The sequence below is a fragment of the Salvelinus fontinalis genome, chromosome 5, assembly GCF_029448725.1.
Source record: "Salvelinus fontinalis isolate EN_2023a chromosome 5, ASM2944872v1, whole genome shotgun sequence".
NCBI lineage: Eukaryota > Metazoa > Chordata > Actinopteri > Salmoniformes > Salmonidae > Salvelinus > Salvelinus fontinalis.
The window spans coordinates 13502184-13523512 of NC_074669.1; the positions used below are offsets into that span (position 1 = coordinate 13502184).

The 21329-nt window shown below is 45.4% G+C and overlaps 1 protein-coding gene across 2 annotated transcripts in view; it reads left to right on the top strand.

Annotated features, from left to right (window-relative positions):
• LOC129855155 (single-stranded DNA-binding protein 3-like) overlaps positions 1–21329 on the top strand; it is a 150842-nt gene that overhangs the window by 64538 nt on the left and 64975 nt on the right. For both annotated transcript variants that reach the window (XM_055922529.1, XM_055922530.1), the window contains exon 4: positions 2551–2635. In XM_055922529.1, the coding sequence (XP_055778504.1) occupies positions 2551–2635 (85 nt within the window). The remainder of the gene's footprint in view (positions 1–2550; positions 2636–21329) is intronic.

Genomic DNA, 21329 nt, shown 5'->3' on the forward strand with positions numbered 1-21329 from the left:
GAGCCCCAGTCAGATCAGCAGCTTTTATGTGCTATCCATTAAATCAATATCTTAGGTGAAAGAACAATTTAATGTGGACCAGTTAAACAGGTGCTTAATTAAGTAATTAAGAGTGTATTTGGATTGGAACTTGGTGCCCCTTGCAGCCCTTAAGTGCTGGATTTGCCTTAATTAACAAATATAATGCCTAATAGATCATTAGCCTGCAGCTCTGGCCAAGCAGAACGATAGCTACATGAAATGGTTCGATTAGATGACCTCACCTTGCTGAATCTCTGAGGCGAGCGGTGGACTAAAATAGTTTTTTTTTCATTCACTTTATAACTTCAGCTTGATCAAGTTTCACTTCGTGATAGATGGTATTTTAGTGTTACGTTTCACACCTACACATGTATACATTCATGTCCCTTGAGGGAATCAAACCCACAATCAATCAATCAAATGTATTTATAAAGCCCTTTTTACATCAGCCGATGTCACAAAGTGCTATACAGAAACCCAGCCTAAAACCCCAAACAGCAAGCAGTGCAGATGTAGAAGCACGGTGGCTAGGAAAAACGCCCTAGAAAGGCAGGAACCTAGGAAGAAACCTGGAGAGGAACCAGGCTCTGAGGGGTGGCCAGTCCTCTTCTGGCTGTGCCGGGTGGAGATTATAACAGTTCATGGCCAAGATGTTCATAGATGACCAGCAGGTTGAAATTATAATAATCACAGTGGTTGTCAGTTGGCTTTTCATAGCCGAATATTCAGAGTTAGAGACAGCAGGTGCGGATAGAGAGAGCGAGTCGAAAACAGCAGGTCCGGGACAAGGTAGCACGTCCGATGCACAGGTCAGAGTTCCATAGCCACAGGCAGAACAGTTGAAACTGGAGCAGCAGCACAACCAGGTGGACAGGCGACAGCAAGGAGTCTTCAGACTGGGTAGTCCTGTGGCATGGTCCTAAGGCTGAGAGAGATGTCTCAAATAAAGACTTAAAGGTTGAGACCGAGTCTGCTTCATTCCATAAAAATTGAGTTCTTTAGGCCCTGCCTCCAGCTGTTTGCTTAGAAATTCTAGGGGCAATAAGGAGGCCTGCGTCTTGTGACCGTAGCGTACATGTAGGTATGTACGGCAGGACCAAATGGGAGAGATAGGTAGAAGCAAGCCCATGTAATGCTTTGTAGGTTAGCAGTAAAACCTTGAAATCAGCCCTAGCCTTAACAGGAAGCAGGAAGAGTAATATGATCACATTTTTGGTTCTAGTCAAGATTCTAGCAGCCGTGTTTAGCACTAACTAAAGTTTATTTAGTGCTTTATCAGGGTACCTGGAAAGTAGAGCATTTCAGTAGTCTAATCTATAAGTGACAAGTTTCTGATTTTTGCAATGTTACGATGTTGGAAAAAAGCTGTCCTTGAAATAGTCTTGATATGTTCGTCAAAAGAGAGATCAGGGTCCAGAGTAACGCCGAGGTCCTTCACAGTTTTAATTGAGACGACTGTACAACCATCAAGATTAATTGTCAGATCCAACAGATCTCTGTGTCTTGAGACCAAGAACTAGCATCTCTGTTATGTCCCGAGTTTAAAAATTGTAAAAATTCCGCCATCCACTTCGTTATGTCTGAAACACAGGGTTCCAGGGAGGGCAATTTTGGGCCTTCACCATGTTTCATTGAAATGTACAGCTGTGTATCGTCCGTATAGCAGTGAAAGGTAACTTTATGTTTTCCTGAATGACATCACCAAGAGGTAAAATATATATTGAAAACAATAGTGGTCCTAAAACGGATCCTTGAGGAACACTGAAACTTACAGTTGATTTGTCAGAGGACAAACCATCCACAGAGACAAACTGATATCTTTCCGACAGATAAGATCTAAACGAGGCCAGAACTTGTCCGTGTAGACCAATTTGGGTTTCCAATCTCTCCAAAAGAATGTGGTGACCGATGGTGTCAAAAGCAGCACTAAGGTCTAGGAGCACGAGGACAGATGCTGAGCCTTGGTCTGACACCATTAAAAGGTAATTTACCACCTTCACAAGTGCAGTCTCAGTGCTATGATGGTGTCTAAAACCGACTGAAGCGTTTCATATACATTGTTTGTCTTCAGGAAGGCAGTGAGTTGCCGTGCAACAGCTTTTTCCCAAAATTTTGAGAGAAATGGGAGATTCGATATAGGCCGATTCGTTTAAAAAAATATATATTCTGGGTCAAGGTTTGGCTTTTTCAAGAGTCTTTATTACTGCCACTATTAGTGAGTTTGGTACACATCCAGTGGATAAGGAGCCATTTATTATGTTCAACATAGGAGGACCAAGCACAGTAAGCAGCTCTTTCAGTAGTTTAGTTGGATTAGAGTTCAGTATGCAGTTTGGAGGTTTAGAGGCAATTACTATTTTCATGAATGTGTTAAGAGATAGGATTAGCACCATGCTCCAACCAACTCAGTCATGTGAACCATCCCCAACTGTTGTTAATGCTGTGTAAACTGAAACTATCTGCATGTTTGCTGTACTCTGACGTCTATGTCCAACCATGTTCTCTGTCTCTCTCCTCTTCTCCCCACAGTGTATTCTGGGATCTGTACTGCGCTGCTCCAGACCGGAGGGAGACATGCGAACATTCCAGCGAGGCCAAGGCTTTCCACGATTATGTGAGTCAACCTGTCACTGGTGTTGTGTCAGAGGCACGGGTGGCCGTCGTTGTCGTGTGTGTGAGCGCTATAGAATGTCTATCTGTAATCCAAGTTCATTTCTCAATATCGAATTAAGACATTTGCATACATGATTGTTTTGGTCCCGATATGAATGTAGTTTTGTTTGGTCTCTGTAGCGTCTCTTACTGCAATAGGTTCTATCCTCCTAAACTCAGTGTAACAGTGTCCTGGTTACCTCCCTCACTTCCTCCCTGTGACCCCTTAGAGCTTTACCTAAACTGTCGGCTGAAGGTGAAATGTCAGGCCACTGCAAGGCTTTTATTGGCCTTCTCATGTTTTCAATAAAGGTCGGAGCAAATAAAGCAGCTGGGTGAGCTGTTGGCCTGGATTAAATACAATGCTGTGGCCGATGGATGGGGGTGGCCTGGGGGTCATGGGCTTGCTCTCCCTGACCCTCTCATCTGCAGAAGAGCTGGAGCTTCCACTGGCGCTAGCACCGATGTGCTGCTTGAACATGTGTGGAGGGCCTCAGAGTGGCCGGCTTACAAAAGGAGGCTCTTTGTTGACACAGCCCTTGGACTGCAAATGACCATGTTAATGAGCCCACTAATTGTGACCTCTAGCTCATTGGCAGGACCTCAATGATTGAAGGTTAAGCTGCAGTCCTCTTACTTCATCTGCCTCACTCAAGTCAAATCTGTTAGATTGTTTTATCACTGCTATACTTTAGCGTACAATTATTTTGGCTCTGCTAAATAGTGGTATTACATACATACCCTTTAATACATTTAAAGTAAGGATTATGCAGCTAATAGGTTATGTTGGTCAGACTGTATTACTACTAGCTTATCATTCACCTGGCCGTTAGGGAAGGAGCTCTGGAAATGGATCATGATGGTTCTATTCCTGCACTGGACATTTCATTTAGCCGCTTTCTCAATTCTGTGCAGTTCCGCACTCCCATGTAGTCTGACAAGTATGAACAGACCAGACCTCATCAGAACAGACTCATTTGTTGTGAGTGTGTATTACACCAGCATAAGATTAATTACATGGTTAATTAAACCCCATGGTTAATTAAATCTGACAAGTGTCTCCAATTAATCTATATGCCTAATCATTCCCAACACCTAGCCTATCTCCCGAGGTATCTAGCTACCTGGGTGTCTCAACAGTCAGCTGCCCTGCATGCTAACTCTGACCACCCACTAACTAGGTTGTTAGCAGGACTGGTGGTTACGACGTCCTAGAAAAGAGAGTACTTACACACATCTAAATGTGACATAGGCACTGAACAAATAAATAAAGCAATGTCCGCTCGCAAGCTTTTAGTGACGCGCGCACACACAACGTTTCTCATCCGACATGGTCTTCGTTCGGCACCTAACCCACACGATTCACACAGACACGTGTCCTTGAGACTTCCTCCCTCTGCTCCATTGTCCAGATGTGGGGCTCTATTCCAAGGTCCTCTGAGGGGTCTGTCCTACCCAGTGGTCAGCCCAGGGTGGTCAATCAGTGTGGACGCTGTGGGGCTCTGGGGAATGTCACTGGGGCTCAGATGTCCTGCTCTTTTGTTCTAGTTCAAGGATTAATGTCCAGTTTCCCTTGACCTCTGACCTGGCTGAAGTTTAAAGGGTCAGAGTGTATCCGTCTGTCCGGCGACCTCCAGATTGATGGACTGAGAGGGCTCTGTGTGTGTGAAAGGAGTACACCAATATCACTGGTCATCAAATTTGACAGTAAATTATTGTTGTTGGTGGTCGGCAAGTTTGTACTAATTCGAGATGTTTATCTGTATATTTGTATTGGATGGATTGAGCAGGTTATTGAGAAGGTTGGACTTTATGAAAATGCATAACCATGAAATGTTTTAATGAGTTTGTCTATAGTCAAATCTTCCCCATCCGTCAGTCCTGTTCATTTCCATAACTCTGTCAGTGTTGCTGGTGAACCCGGCATGTCTGTGTGTGTTGGCGTTATGGACAGACAGACACAGGGCTAATGTTGTGTGAAGAACCTTATCTGGGGCTGTGACGTGGCTGTGGCGGGGGGAACGGGGTGTGGGGGTGGAGGCGTGAATCCCCTGGGTCGCTGCGCTGCGGCCTGTCTCTGTCTGATTAACTCCAGCCCCTCCGATCCCTCTGGACCAGCAGCCTGATCAAGTAGCTATCGCGGCCCGGCTGATAACAGCCCTATTCCCCCGCCGTGTCTCCCAGGATCACAGGGACAAAAACAACAGGACTCCAGTAAGTCACTCTCACAGGAGAAACAGAAGACCTTCTCTCTGGTGTTAGACTGGATATGTATGGGTCCACACGTTTAGATGCCATCTCTGACTGACTGGGTCAGTGTCAGGGTATTGTTGAGGAGTGGGGCTGTTGTCCAAACACATGATGGTGGCCCTGGCTGGGTTAGAAGGAATCCACCATGACCCAGGGTGGAAGAATTTGTAAGCCCTCCAGTTTGGAGAAGATAATGGAATATAATGTGCTAATCCTCAAATCTGAGGGGTAGTTCATGGCTAATCCCTGGATTTTGGTGGGATTGTGACTCTGGCTGGGCTCCCGGAACTGGAGGGCTCTGCACCCCTGGATGGGAGAACCAATGTGGTACAAACCTACACACACACCCCCTAAACACACCACACTGTTATACTGAACATGGAAGTGAAACACAGCCTTAGTAGATTTGTTTAAGTGATATTTTCCTTTCTTCCTAATTGTTGAAACTGTGTTCACTCATGTTTACTTACTGAGAGAAAATCCACGTTCCTACTTGAATGTGGATGTTCCTCAAAAGAGGAGTGGTTTGTGGAGGAAATGTTTTTTATTAAAATAATGAGACGTCTTTTGGTAATTCAGACTGAGTCATGAAAGGAATAGAGGCATAAATGATGAAGAAAGTCAGAAATGCACGACACACACAAACACACTAGCAGGAAATGATCATGCTGGGAGGCCCCCATCATTACAGACTTTGTTCTTTGCACAAGCTAGAGATCATGACCCCACACATCTGCGGTTCTTGCTACTGTGACATCAGCGCCTCCGGAGTGTCACTGATTTAGTGACAGTAGTGCGTCATTCAAAAAGCAATGCCTTAGTGCTCCTTTCTGGATAAGCTCCATGCTTGTCTATATGATTTGTGGATTGACTGATCATTCAGCACGCTATGAGGGAGACTCTCCTGTCAATGGAGGTGGGGAACCTTTCAATGAACAAGTAAAGGCAGATAATAAAGGCAATTTTTTTTGTTTTGTTTCTGATAATTATCAATGCATTCTGAAAATTAGCAACTGCTTATCATTGAGCCCTGAACTCTGAATTTTTCATTTGAAGCTTTGATTTGGCTTGTCGCTGGGCCGTTGAGTTGTGAGCAGTGACCAGAACTCTTCAGCCACACAAAGAACTCCAGACCTCTCCTCTGTCTACTGTGTGCCTCAAAACAGGTCCTCTTGCATCAGGCAGTAATGCCATTCATTATGTTGGTCTGTGTGACATGATTTTCTATTGTAAAATGTCACTTTGACACCTGCACTGACTTGAATACTTAACTTCTACTGCCTCAGAAACCCGGATCCGGGAGCACCCCCCACCCCCCACACACTGTTTAGCATAGCTAGCATAGCTTCACAAGTAGATAGTAGCATCTAAATATCATTAAATCACAAGTCCAAGACACCAGATGAAAGATACAGATCTTGTGAATAAAGCCACCATTTCCGATTTTTAAAATGTTTTACAGGGAAGACACAATATGTAAAGATGTACATCTATTACCTAAAAACACATTAGCATAATCCACCATCTTTTATTTGTCCACCAACACCAGTAGCCATCACCAATTCGGCTAAACTAAGATATTTATAGCCCCTAACCAACAAAAAAACTCATTAGATGACAGTCTGATAACATATTTATGGTATGGGATAGGTTTTGTTAGAAAAAAGTGCATATTTCAGGTAGCTGCCATAGGTTACAATTGCACCCACCGTCACAAATGGACTAGAATAATTACAATGAGCAACGTGTTTACCTAACTACTAATCATCAAACATTTCGTAAAAATACACAGCATACACGAATCGAAAGACACAGATCCTGTGAATACAGACAATATTTCAGATTTTCTAAGTGTCTTACAGCGAAAACACAATAAATCGTTATATTAGCGTAGCACATAGCACATAGCAGCCCAGCATTGATTCTAGCCAAAGTGAGCGATAAAAGTCAACATCGCCAAAAGATATTAATTTTTTCACTAACCTTCTCAGAATTCTTCCGATGACACTCCTGTAACATCATTTTACAATATACATATACAGTTTGTTCGAAAAGGTGCATATTTAGCCATACAAAACCGTGGTTACACAATGAAAATAGTAGCAAAACAAGCCTGAAAATGTCGGTCGCCATCTTTCAGAGTGATCTGGTTTAATTAATAGCTAATCATATACTTGACTAAAAAATACAGGGTTTACAGGAATCGAAAGACAAATTAGTTCTTAATGCAACCGCTGATTTACATTTTTAAAATTATCCTTACTTTTCAATACAGGGTTCGCCAAGTGAAGCTATACCAAACAAAATGGCGAAATGTGCGTTTAAAATATTTCGACAGAAACACGATTTATCATATTAAATATTGCTTACTTTGAGGTGTTCTTCCATCAGATTCTTGGGCAATGTATCCTTTCTATGTTATAAACGTCTTTTGGTCGATAGATGTCCTCTGTCCTTCGAAATGTCCACCACCAACGACCGACACCCCAAAACGTGTCCAAAGTTTCAGAGTGCACAACAAATAAATTCCTCTAAAATCGCACTAAACGGATATAAATTGCTATAAAACGGTTCAAATTAACTACATTTTGATGTTTTTAACACCTAAAACGAGTGAAAACATGACCGGAGAAATATTGCTGGTTAGAAAACGATTTGGAACGAGGCAGGTCCGATGCCCTTCACGCTTCAGGCGCACGACGAGAAAGGGCGGTCTCTATACATTTTGGTCTTTTATACTGGCTGTGAATATCCCATCGATTCCATTGAAAGCGTGATGACGTACAGACACCCAGAGGAAGACGTAGGCAGTGTCGGTTTCTTCATAGCATTCACTGTCGCCTTAAAAACAGACCCCAGATCAGAGGTAAAAAAAATTGAAATCTGAACCCTGTCATGAAAAGTGCTGTAGAAATTGTTCTGTACAACTCAGAGACAAAATTTCAACTTCTATAGAAACTAGAAGGTGTTTTCTATCCAATAATAACAATAATATGCATATTGTACGATCAAGAATTTAGCACGAGGCAGTTTAATTTGGAGACACAAATATGCTAATGCGGAACAGCACCCCCTATAGTTCCAAGAGGTTAAGTGTGGTAACACTTATATACAGTCCATGATGGTATAATGTAGGGGTTTGCTGGGTGTCGGGGCAGGCGAATGATGGGGATGTGTCTGGGATGACACTTTTCTGTTCCCTTTTATGGTTCGGTCAGAAGTGCTCTTGATAGGGAATAGTGTATCATTTGAGATGTAGCCAAGCTGTAACAGACTTGAGTGTCCAGCAGGACTGAAACAGGTGGCTGGGGGTGCTTCTCTGTAAACAACAACCATTGAGAGGCCACCCTTTTCTCTTATCCACAACAGGTGCTCACTTTAAAACCATTCTGTTTGCCTCTGTATTCCCTCCTTCTCACCTTCTGTCCTTGAAAACAAAATCTCTCATCCTACGCCTTTCTCTTGCCTCAATTTCTCTTAGGTGTAATGCACAGTCTTTCTCACTCTGCTACCCCCTCCCACTCCTCGTCTCTGTCCCCTCCTTATTCCTCTCCCTCTACTCTTCCTCCCTCTCTCTCTAAGGAGATTGATTGGGTAATCTGTCTCGCTCGGGGGAAGGAGAGAAGCGGGATGACGACATGGAGGAGAGAGATCTTATTCATACATATCCCCCTGCATTATGGTGATATGTACACATTGTAATGGCATGCTCTCTCTCTCTCTCTCTCTCTCTCTCTCTCTCTCTCTCTCTCTCTCTCTCTCTCTCTCTCTCTCTCTCTCTCTCTCTCTCTCTCTCGCTATCTCGCTCTCTCTCGCAGCTCTCGCTCGCTCTCTGTGCTACTCTGGCAGGTTCCTTCTCCTCCTCTCTTCCTGTCCTCTGTTTTCCCTAGCTATCAAACAGTTTGTCTCTTGGCTGTGGGCTGACACCTGTGAATGAGTGGGGCTGTCTTTCTGCTTTGTGTTTACTGTTGTCTCCCATCCTCTCTTCCGTCTGCTTGGAATGAAAGGGCCAGTTCACTTCTCATGTCTCTATATGTATCTCTGTGTAGACGTTTCCTAGCTGAACCTCAGAACAAACGGTTGAAATCTTGTGCCCCCGAGCTGTATGGTCGACAGTAGTTCTGGGATTACACAAATAATGCTGCTGCGTCTGCTTTTGGGAAGCCTAACATTTCCGTAGGCAAAGTTCTGACACAAGCCACCCTCTCGCTGAGGGGAGAGACAGGAAGAGAGGGCAACCTGTCGTTATTACGGTGCACTTACCCCTCTCGCTGAGGGGGGAGACGGGAAGAGAGGGCAACCTGTCGTTATTACGGTGCACTTACCCCTCTCGCTGAGGGGGGAGACGGGAAGAGAGGGCAACCTGTCGTTATTACGGTGCACTTACCCCTCTCGCTGAGGGGGGAGACGGGAAGAGAGGGCAACCTGTCGTTATTACGGTGCACTTACCCCTCTCGCTGAGGGGGGAGACGGGAAGAGAGGGCAACCTGTCGTTATTACGGTGCACTTACCCCTCTCGCTGAGGGGGGAGACGGGAAGAGAGGGCAACCTGTCGTTATTACGGTGCACTTACCCCTCTCGCTGAGGGGGGAGACGGGAAGAGAGGGCAACCTGTTGTTATTACGGTGCACTTAACCCTCTCGCTGAGGAGGGAGATGGGAAGAGAGGGCAACCTGTCGTTATTACGGTGCACTTAACCCTCTCGCTGAGGAGGGAGATGGGAAGAGAGGGCAACCTGTCGTTATTACGGTGCACTTACCCCTCTCGCTGAGGGGGGAGACGGGAAGAGAGGGCAACCTGTTGTTATTACGGTGCACTTACCCCTCTCGCTGAGGGGGGAGACGGGAAGAGAGGGCAACCTGTTGTTATTACGGTGCACTTACCCCTCTCGCTGAGGGGGGAGACGGGAAGAGAGGGCAACCTGTCGTTATTACGGTGCACTTAACCCTCTCGCTGAGGAGGGAGACGGGAAGAGAGGGCAACCTGTTGTTATTACGGTGCACTTACCCCTCTCGCTGAGGGGGGAGACGGGAAGAGAGGGCAACCTGTTGTTATTACGGTGCACTTAACCCTCTCGCTGAGGGGGGAGACGGGAAGAGAGGGCAACCTGTTGTTATTACGGTGCACTTAACCCTCTCGCTGAGGGGGGAGACGGGAAGAGAGGGCAACCTGTTGTTATTACGGTGCACTTAACCCTCTCGCTGAGGGGGGAGACGGGAAGAGAGGGCAACCTGTTGTTATTACGGTGCACTTACCCCTCTCGCTGAGGGGGGAGACGGGAAGAGAGGGCAACCTGTCGTTATTACGGTGCACTTACCCCTCTCGCTGAGGGGGGAGACGGCAAGAGAGGGCAACCTGTCGTTATTACGGTGCACTTACCCCTCTCGCTGAGGGGAGAGACGGGAAGAGAGGGCAACCTGTCGTTATTACGGTGCACTTACCCCTCTCGCTGAGGGGAGAGACGGGAAGAGAGGGCAACCTGTCGTTATTACGGTGCACTTACCCCTCTCGCTGAGGGGGGAGACGGGAAGAGAGGGCAACCTGTTGTTATTACGGTGCACTTAACCCTCTTGCTGAGGGGGGAGACGGGAAGAGAGGGCAACCTGTCGTTATTACGGTGCACTTACCCCTCTCGCTGAGGGGGGAGACGGGAAGAGAGGGCAACCTGTTGTTATTACGGTGCACTTACCCCTCTCGCTGAGGGGAGAGACGGGAAGAGAGGGCAACCTGTCGTTATTACGGTGCACTTACCCCTCTCGCTGAGGGGGGAGACGGGAAGAGAGGGCAACCTGTCGTTATTACGGTGCACTTAACCCTCTCGCTGAGGGGGGAGACGGGAAGAGAGGGCAACCTGTCGTTATTACGGTGCACTTAACCCTCTCGCTGAGGGGGGAGACGGGAAGAGAGGGCAACCTGTCGTTATTACGGTGCACTTACCCCTCTCGCTGAGGGGGGAGACGGGAAGAGAGGGCAACCTGTCGTTATTACGGTGCACTTAACCCTCTCGCTGAGGGGGGAGACGGGAAGAGAGGGCAACCTGTTGTTATTACGGTGCACTTACCCCTCTCGCTGAGGGGGGAGACGGGAAGAGAGGGCAACCTGTTGTTATTACGGTGCACTTACCCCTCTCGCTGAGGGGGGAGACGGGAAGAGAGGGCAACCTGTTGTTATTACGGTGCACTTACCCCTCTCGCTGAGGGGGGAGACGGGAAGAGAGGGCAACCTGTTGTTATTACGGTGCACTTACCCCTCTCGCTGAGGGGGGAGACGGGAAGAGAGGGCAACCTGTTGTTATTACGGTGCACTTAACCCTCTCGCTGAGGGGGGAGACGGGAAGAGAGGGCAACCTGTTGTTATTACGGTGCACTTACCCCTCTCGCTGAGGGGGGAGACGGGAAGAGAGGGCAACCTGTCGTTATTACGGTGCACTTACCCCTCTCGCTGAGGGGGGAGACGGGAAGAGAGGGCAACCTGTTGTTATTACGGTGCACTTAACCCTCTCGCTGAGGGGGGAGATGGAAAGAGAGGGCAACCTCTTTGAGATGGTAATGAGTGTCCACACCAGCGCTTGTGTAGAATGCCCATGGTCAATCTGGTCATGCCATATAGTCACTCCAACACCTGCGAGGCTGGGAAGAAACACAGTGGCGATGCCATCCCTCATTAGAGAGCTAACACTGATGGTTCTATGGATTGTCAGTTAATTCCACGGGAATGAAATGGATCTTCAAACATACGTTTGTTATTGCTGTTGGGAGTTGTAGAGGGAAGACTTTTTTTCTCCCACACAAATCCCCAATTGAATCTACTCATGTTTGAGTTACTGCTTCAGTTAATATAACACAAGTTTGATTGCGTTTTATGGTCAAATCAAATCAAATCAAATCTTATTCGTCACATACACATGGTTAGCAGATGTTAATGCGAGTGTAGCGAAATGCTTGTGCTTCTAGTTCCGACAATGCAGTAATAACCAACAAGTAATCTAACCTAACAATTCCACAACTACTACCTTAGACACACAAGTGTAAAGGGATAAAGAATATGTACATAAAGATATATGAATGAGTGATGGTACAGAACGGCATAGGCAAGATGCAGTAAATGGTATAGAGTACAGTATATACATATGAGATGAGTAATGTAGGGTATGTAAACATTATATTAAGTGGCATTGTTTAAAGTGGCTAGTGGTACATTTTTACATAATTTCCATCAATTCCCATTATTAAAGTGGCTGGAGTTGAGTCAGTATGTTGGCAGCGGCCGCTAAATGTTAGTGGTGGCTGTTTAACAGTCTGATGGCCTTGAGATAGAAGCTGTTTTTCAGTCTCTCGGTCCCTGCTTTGATGCACCTGTACTGACCTCGCCTTCTGGATGATAGCGGGGTGAACAGGCAGTGGCTTGGGTGGTTGTTGTCCTTGATGATCTTTATGGCCTTCCTGTGACATCGGGTGGTGTAGGTGTCCTGGAGGGCAGGTAGTTTGCCCCCGGTGATGCGTTGTGCAGACCTCACTACCCTCTGGAGAGCCTTACGGTTGTGGGCGGAGCAGTTGCCGTACCAGGCGGTGATACAGCCCGACAGGATGCTCTCGATTGTGCATCTGTAGAAGTTTGTGAGTGCTTTTGGTGACAAGCCGAATTTCTTCAGCCTCCTGAGGTTGAAGAGGCGCTGCTGCGCCTTCTTCACAACGCTGTCTGTGTGGGTGGACCAATTCAGTTTGTCCGTGATGTGTACACCGAGGAACTTAAAACTTTCCAACTTCTCCACTACTGACCCGTCGATGTGGATAGGGGGGTGCTCCCTTTGCTGTTTCCTGAAGTCCACAATCATCTCCTTTGTTTTGTTGACGTTGAGTGTGAGGTTATTTTCCTGACACCACACTCCGAGGGCCCTCACCTCCTCCCTGTAGGCCGTCTCGTCGTTGTTGGTAATCAAGCCTACCACTGTAGTGTCATCCGCAAACTTCATGATTGAGTTGGAGGCGTGCATGGCCACGCAGTCGTGGGTGAACAGGGAGTACAGGAGAGGGCTCAGAACGCACCCTTGTGGGGCCCCAGTGTTGAGGATCAGCGGGGTGGAGATGTTGTTACCTACCCTCACCACCTGGGGGCGGCCCGTCAGGAAGTCCAGGACCCAGTTGCACAGGGCGGGGTCGAGACCCAGGGTCTCGAGCTTGATGACGAGTTTGGAGGGTACTATGGTGTTAAATGCTGAGCTGTAGTCGATGAACAGCATTCTCACATAGGTATTCCTCTTGTCCAGATGGGTTATGGCAGTGTGCAATGTGGTTGCGATTGCGTCGTCTGTGGACCTATTGGGTCGGTAAGCAAATTGGAGTGGGTCTAGGGTGTCCGGTAGGGTGGAGGTGATATGGTCCTTGACTAGTCTCTCAAAGCACTTCATGATGACGGAAGTGAGTGCTACGGGGCGGTACTCGTTTAGCTCAGTTACCTTAGCTTTCTTGGGAACAGGAACAATGGTGGCCCTCTTGAAGCATGTGGTAACAGCAGACTGGGATAAGGATTGATTGAATATGTCCGTAAACTGACCAGCCAGCTGGTCTGCGCATGCTCTGAGGACGCGGCTGGGAATGCCGTCTGGGCCTGCAGCCTTGCGAGGGTTAACACGTTTAAATGTTTTACTCACCTCGGCTGCAGTGAAGGAGAGCCCGCAGGTTTTGGTAGCGGGCCGTGTCAGTGGCACTGTATTGTCCTCAAAGCGAGCAAAAAAGTTATTAAGCATGTCTGGGAGCAAGACATCCTGGTCCACGACGGGGCTGGTTTTCTTTTTGTAATCCGTGATTGACTGTAGACCCTGCCACATACCTCTTGTGTCTGAGCTGTTGAATTGCGACTCTATTTTGTCTCTGTACTGGGACTTAGCTTGTTTGATTGCCTTGCGGAGAGAATAGCTACACTGTTTGTATTCGGTCATGTTTCCGGTCACCTTGCCCTGGTTAAAAGCAGTGGTTCGCGCTTTCAGTTTCACGCGAATGCTGCCGTCAATCCACGGTTTCTGGTTTGGGAATGTTTTAATCGTTGCTGTGGGTACGACATCGTCAGTGCACTTTCTAATGAACTCGCTCACCGAATCAGCATAATCGTCAATGTTGTTGTTGGACGCAATGCGGAACATATTCCAATCCGCGTGATCGAAGCAGTCTTGAAGCGTGGAATCAGATTGGTCGGACCAGCGTTGAACAGACCTGAGTGAGGGAGCTTGTTGTTTTAGTTTCTGTTTGTAGGCTGGAAGCAACAAAATGGAGTCGTGGTCAGCTTTTCCGAAAGGAGGGCGGGGGAGGGCCTTATATGCGTCGCGGAAGTTAGTATAACAATGATCCAAGGTTTTACCAGCCCTGGTAGCACAATCGATATGCTGATAGAATTTAGGGAGTTTTGTTTTCAGATTAGCCTTGTTAAAATCCCCAGCTACGATGAATGCAGCCTCAGGGTGTGTGGTTTCCAGTTTACAAAGAGTCAGATAAAGTTCGTTCAGGGCCATCGATGTGTCTGCTTGGGGGGGAATATATACGGCTGTGATTATAATCGAAGAGAATTCCCTTGGTAGATAATGCGGTCGACATTTGATTGTGAGGAGTTCTAGATCAGGTGAACAGAATGACTTGAGTTCCTGTATGTTGTTATGATCACACCACGTCTCGTTAATCATAAGGCATACAGAGTACACATCAGAATCCAGCTAGGTGTTTGACAACTTTAAAATGATGAGCAGGGGAGTATCTAGGCATATGAAGTGTATACAGAGTAGTGGTTTGCTGCTGATTTAGTGATTGAGCTAACAAGCGTCTGATATTATCTTTGCTTTTCACTTTTTTAGCTTTTTCCCATTCTGACCCCTTATACACTTCCTCTCCTTGATTGTCATCGTATGTTTTTTTTTTCCTGTTTCAACTACACTCTGTTTGTTCATGATTCTCTGCTCAACAATCTCCTCACTCTCACTCCCAGACACAGACAGCGAGAGAGAGGAGTCAGTGGGCAGCCGTGTAGTTGGCAGGCCTGGGCTGGCAGTGCTGCTGCCACTCTGTGGGTCTGCTATGTTGCTGTAGTGCTGCCTAGCTGTGCCACCCTAGGCCTACCAATGTAACAGTCTCAATTACCAGCTGGGCACCCCAACTCATAATAAAAATAAACTTGCCTCTTTTAATATCTGTGTGTGTGTGTCAGTTGTACACCATGCTTATTAAGTAGCGACACAAACCCACTCCTCCTGAGAATGAATGGCTGAGAGATGCAACTTTACATTAGACTGACACCCTCCCTGCTAGGATTAAAGACAAAAACAATTAGTCTTATTTGCAATTTAAATTCTCCTAAATGCAGACGTAATCCCCATATTTTGAATAGGCAGCGTAAACACAGAGAGATTCAATTCAAGCCTCTGTCTGGATATTATTTTGTTGCTATAATAACATTTAGAAGTTATAGTGGATAATGAAGGTGCTTTTGTTTAGGTTTGGCTATATTTGGAAAACAACATTTTCCTTGTTGAAGCGTTTTGACAATATGATGGAAAGAATGCAAAGAATCAGGATGAAAAGTGAGTACCTCATCCCTCACAGCTCCGCACACACATCCACAGAGCCTTGAGGAGAACCTGGGGGTGTTGGCGAGGCGTCTCTCCAGTAGGTAAAGGAGGGAGCCAGGGTGAGGCCGGCGTGGGGAGCCAGGTACTTTGGCAGCCAACAAGGTAATCACCAGGTCAGTGGGGAGCTGTTAGACTCTCAGTGAAAGGCTGAGGAAGTACATGGTATAAAAATAGTCATTACTGTGCATTAAAGTCACTGTCTGTAAATATGCCCAGGATAGCAGTAAAGGGAAGTATGTGCGCCGGGGTAGAGCTTCTATCAGCACCTCATCCCCACACCGACACACACACACACACCATGTGGGAGCCACTGGGCAGTGTGTGTGTGTGTGTGTGTGTGTGTGTGTGTGTGTGTGTGTGTGTGTGTGTGTGTGTGTGTGTGTGTGTACTCTCGAGAGTGGGTGTGTGAGCAAGCAAGTGCCTTTTCAGGAGCTTTGGCTCCAATTCATGCCGAATCAGCCAAAATTGCACAAAAACATGCAACAACGTATTTTCTTTTCTTTATTTAATCCAGCTCTCTCCCCTTGGTCAGTAAGAAGCAGTACTCATTATCAACATAACAGTGTGTCTTCATCTGTGTGGTGTGACACGGCCATGTGTTTTATTAGTCGTATGTACAGGATGCACATGGTATACACCGCCCAATAAAATGCTTACTTGCAGGTTCCTTCTTGACAATGCAACAACAATAAGAAATCAGAATATGAACATAAAGTAAATGGTTCAGTAGAATAGAGTAAATGTTTTAGCATAAGTATAATACAGAAGGGCACAATTTATAGTCCAATATTTACACATGTTTGGGGGAATGGGTGGGCAAGTGAAATCCCTTCCTATGGCCTGTAGTTAACTTGTCGTTAGCCTGGACCTCGGACAGAGGTGTAGGAGATGAGGAGGTGACACATCTGACAGCACTGGTCTCTGCCATGGGCGCCCAGCACTCCTCTCCCCCAAGACGGCAGATCACATAGAATCAGGCTGGGCTAATCTAAGACTGGCAGGACACACACACACACACACACACACACACACACACACACACACACACACACACACACACACACACACACACACACACACACACACACACACACACACACACACACACACACACACACACACACACACAATCACACACACACACACGCGCAGAGTAAGAACACTGCCCCAGCATGGTACTGTTCTCTGTCAAGTCAACCACTGTGTCATAACATGCTGACCAAACCGGCCACTCGCGCACGCATGTTCATTTTGTCCACCCACACCAGACGCTATCAGGACATACACGTTGAAATATCAAAACAAACTCTTAACCAATTAAATTAATTTGGGACAGGTCGAAAAGCAAACATTTAAGGCAATTTAGCTAGCTAGCTTGCTGTTGCTAGCTAATTTGTCCTGGGATATAAATGTTGTGTTGTTGTTTTACCTGAAATGCACAAGGTCCTCTACTCTGACAATTCATCCACAGATAAAAGGGTAAACCGAGTTTGTTTCTAGTAATCTTTCCTACTTCAGGCTTCTTCTTCTTTGGACTTTATATGGCAGTTGGCATCCAACTTTATGGTACATTACCACCCCCAACTGGACTGGAGTGTAGAGTCGTGTTGTTGCCTACCCTTACCACCTGGGAGTGGCCCGTCAAGAAGTCCAGGATCCAGTTGCTGAAGGTGTTTAGTCCCTGGGTCCTTAGCTTAGTGATGAGCTTTGTGGGCACGATGGTGTTGAAGGCTGAGCTGTAGTCAATGACCAGCATTCTCATATAGGGGTTCCTTTTGTCCAGGTGGGAAAGGGCAGTGTGGAGTGGAGTGCGATTTGAGATTGCGTCATCTGTGGATCTGTTGGGGCGGTATGCGAATTGGAGGGGGTCTAGGGATGATACATCTGGAATGATACATAGCGCTGTTGCACTGTGTAAAGAGTCATGTCATCCTGTGCAGTCAGTCCCAGTTTGTGTTTTTTTATGTGGCTTTTGCTACTGTTGTGTTGTGTTCGTCAGGCAGGCCAGGGGTCAAAGCAGAGCTCTCCCATTGTTAATCTTAGTTCTTTTAATTCTGAGAGGACCGGAATCCAACATTTTAAATCACACATTGCTTTAACTCTGCCATGTCCTTGATGGTACATTGCCTGAGCTTCCAACCTTTGTAGTTAAGTTGCTGAGTGAAAGCTTTAGATCAGATAATATTCTTTATAAACTGTGTGGTTCAAGCCCTGAATGCTGATTGGCTGACAGCTGTGGTATAGCAGAACGTATACCACTGGTATGATGTATGGTCAATATGCCACGGCTAAGGGCTGAATCCAAGCAATCCGTGTTGCGTCGTGCATAAGAACAATCCTTAGCTGTGGTATATTGGCCAGATACCACACCCCCTCAGGCCTTATTTATTTATAAGATGCTGTCGTTATATAGTAGGACATGGCATTCTTGCATGTTATAGAGGAAGCTGGTCTTGACCCATCTGGGCTGATCTATGCTGGCCTTTGCCACACACTGGGCTGACCTGGTTTTGGTGGCTGCTGTGTTGATCTAGGCTGTACTTTCTGGACTGGATTAGTCCGGACCGAGAGAGGCTGGTCTGACCTGGTTTAGGGGCTGATGTGCTGTGCTGTACAGTATGTGCTTTGCTGCGGAGGCTCCGTGCTACGTTGGGACTAGCCTGACCTTGTTTGGGGGCTTCTGTGCTGTGCTGTGGAGGCTCTAATCCCCTCAGTGCATGGCCAGATTACTGTCTGCTCCATATTGTCTGGGGGCGGGAGGAGGCTGCTCTAAAAGGCTCAGCACGGATCTCCCCTCCGACAGGGAGATTGCTCTTTATTAATTTATCCTGCTAGCCAGTTATTTAATTATTTGTTTATTTGTGCACATGTTGACTTCACAACATCACATATTAAAAAATAATATAGGTTCTATAGTAGGAGAGTATAGGTTACCGTCTGGTCCCATATCCACTGTTTCCATGATATTGAATATTGCCTTGACTTTATTCCTCATTTAGTCTAATCAATAGTAGTGGATGTACAGTAAGTGTATGAGAGGTCGACCGATTATGATTTGTCAACGCCGATACCAATACCGATTATTGGATGGCCAAAAAAAGCCGATACCGATTTTAAAAATGTATTTGCAATAATGACAATTACAACAATACTGAATGAACACTTATTTTAACTTAATATAATACATCAATAAAATCAATTTAGCCTCAAATAAATAATGAAACATGTTCAATTTGGTTTAAATAATGCAAAAACAAAGTGTTGGAGAAGAAAGTAAAAGTGCAATATGTGCCATGTAAGTTCCTTGCTCAGAACATAAGAAAAAATGAAAGCTGGTGGTTCCTTTTAACATGAGTCTTTAATATTCCCAGGTAAGAAATTTTAGGTTGTAGTTATTATAGGAATTATAGGACTATTTCTCTCTATACGATTTGTATTTCATATACCTTTGACTATTGGATGTTCTTATAGGCACTTTAGTATTGCCAGTGTAACGGTATAGCTTCCATACCTCTCCTCGCTCCTACCTGTGCTCGAACCAGGAACACATCGACAACAGTCACCCTCGAAGTAGCGTTACCCATGCAGAGCAAGGGGAACAACTACTCCAAGTCTCAGAGCGAGTGACGTTTGAAACGCTATTAGCGCGCACCCCGCTAACTAGCTAGCCATTTCACATCGGTTACATCAGCCTAATCTCAGGAGTTGATAGACTTGAAGTCATAAACAGCGCAATGCTTGAAGCATTGCGAAGAGCTGCTGGCAAACGCAGTAAAGTGCTGTTTGAATGAATGCTTACGAGCATGCTGCTGCCTACCACCACTCAGTCAGACTGTTCTATCAAATCATAGACTTAATTATAACATAATAACACACAGAAATACGAGCCTTTGGTCATTAAAATGGTCGAATCCGGAAACTATCATTTCGAAAACAAAACGTTTATTCTTTCAGTAAAATACGGAACCGTTCCGTATTTTATCTAACGGATGGCATCCCTAAGTCTAAATATTGCTGTTACATTGTACAACCTTCAATGTTATGTCATAATTATGTACAATTCTGGCAAATTAATTACGGCCTTTGTTAAGAATAAATGGACTTCACACAATTCGCAATGAGCCAGGTGGCCCAAACTCCTGCATTTACCCTGACTGCTTGCACGGAACGCAAGATAAATTACACAATTTCCCTAGTTATAAGAAATTCATGTTAGCAGGCAATATTAACTAAATTTGCAAGTTTAAAAATATATACTTGTGTATTGATTTTAAAGAAAGGCGTTGATGTTTATGGTTAGGTACACATTGGTGCAACGACAGTGCTTTTTTCGTGAATGCGCTTGTTAAATCATCAACCGTTTGTCGAAGTAGGCTGTGATTCGATGAGAAATTAACAGTTCCCGCATCGATTATATGCAACGCAGGACACGCTAGATAAACTAGTAATATCATCATCCATGTGTAGTTAACTAGTGATTATGTTAAGATTGATTGTTTTTCATAAGATAAGTTTAATGCTAGCTAGCAACTTACCTTGGCTTCTTGCTGCCCTCGCGTAACAGGTAGTCAGCCTGCCATGCAGGCTCCTCGTGGAGTGCAATGTAAGGCATGTGGTTAGAGCGTTGGACTAGTAACCGGAAGGTTGCAAAAACGAATCCCCGAGCTGACAAGGTAAAAATCTGTCGTTCTGCCCCTGAACAAGGCAGTTAACCCACCGTTCCTAGGCCGTCATTGAAAATAAGAATGTGTTCTTAACTGACTTGATTTGTTCAATAAAGGTGTAAAAAAAAAAAATAATAATTAGGCAAATCGGTGTCCAAAAATACTGATTACCGGTTGTTATGAAAACTTGAAATCGGCCCTAATTAATTGGCCATTACGATTAATCGGTCGACCTCTAAAGTGTATGAGCAGTGTTAATGTGTGTCTGTTAACTGACTGACTTGTACACTCATGAAGTAACAATAGAATTTTCACATGTTTACATTTCAATGACAAAGGTGATGATGTATTTTCATGGCCACAGTTATACCTATGATGATGTACTACATGTGTATTGAGAGGTGAACATCTTTCAAACCTAACACTCTTGAGGTTGGGTGTTCATATTTCTGACCTCTCAATACCAGAATAATTTAGTGTTATGTTTTACAATGTATTTTCATATTAATTTGTAATATGTTATATTATACTCTGCACTTCATGGACTAAATCTCTATATGTGTTTTTATACTTTTATATTATACTGAAGTATTATACCAAAATCTAGATTGATTACACCACCTTCTATCAACCAATTAACACTGGCAACTGTAAAATCATTTTCTGTAGATATAGAGCATATTTAACTGCTACCCAAATAACCAACTTTCCACTCCTTATGATAATATACTGAACATCTCAATGCCATGAATGTTAAGACTTTTCTCTCTCTCTCTCTCTCTCTCTCTCTCTCTCTCTCTCTCTCTCTCTCTCTCTCTCTCTCTCTCTCTCTCTCTCTCTCTCTCTCTCTCGTGCACTCCTCCTCTCCATAGCTCTCATCTCCTGTGCACATGCAGAAATGATTTCAATTTCTGAATTAATGAGGTTCTGCTGAACTGAGAAATGGCAAGCACACACACACACACACACACACACACACACACACACACACACACACACACACACACACACACACACACACACACACACACACACACACACACACACACACACACACACACACACACACACACACACAGCTTTTAAAGACCAGTACGTGCACATTTACATGCAAACTCCTGCAAATCCAC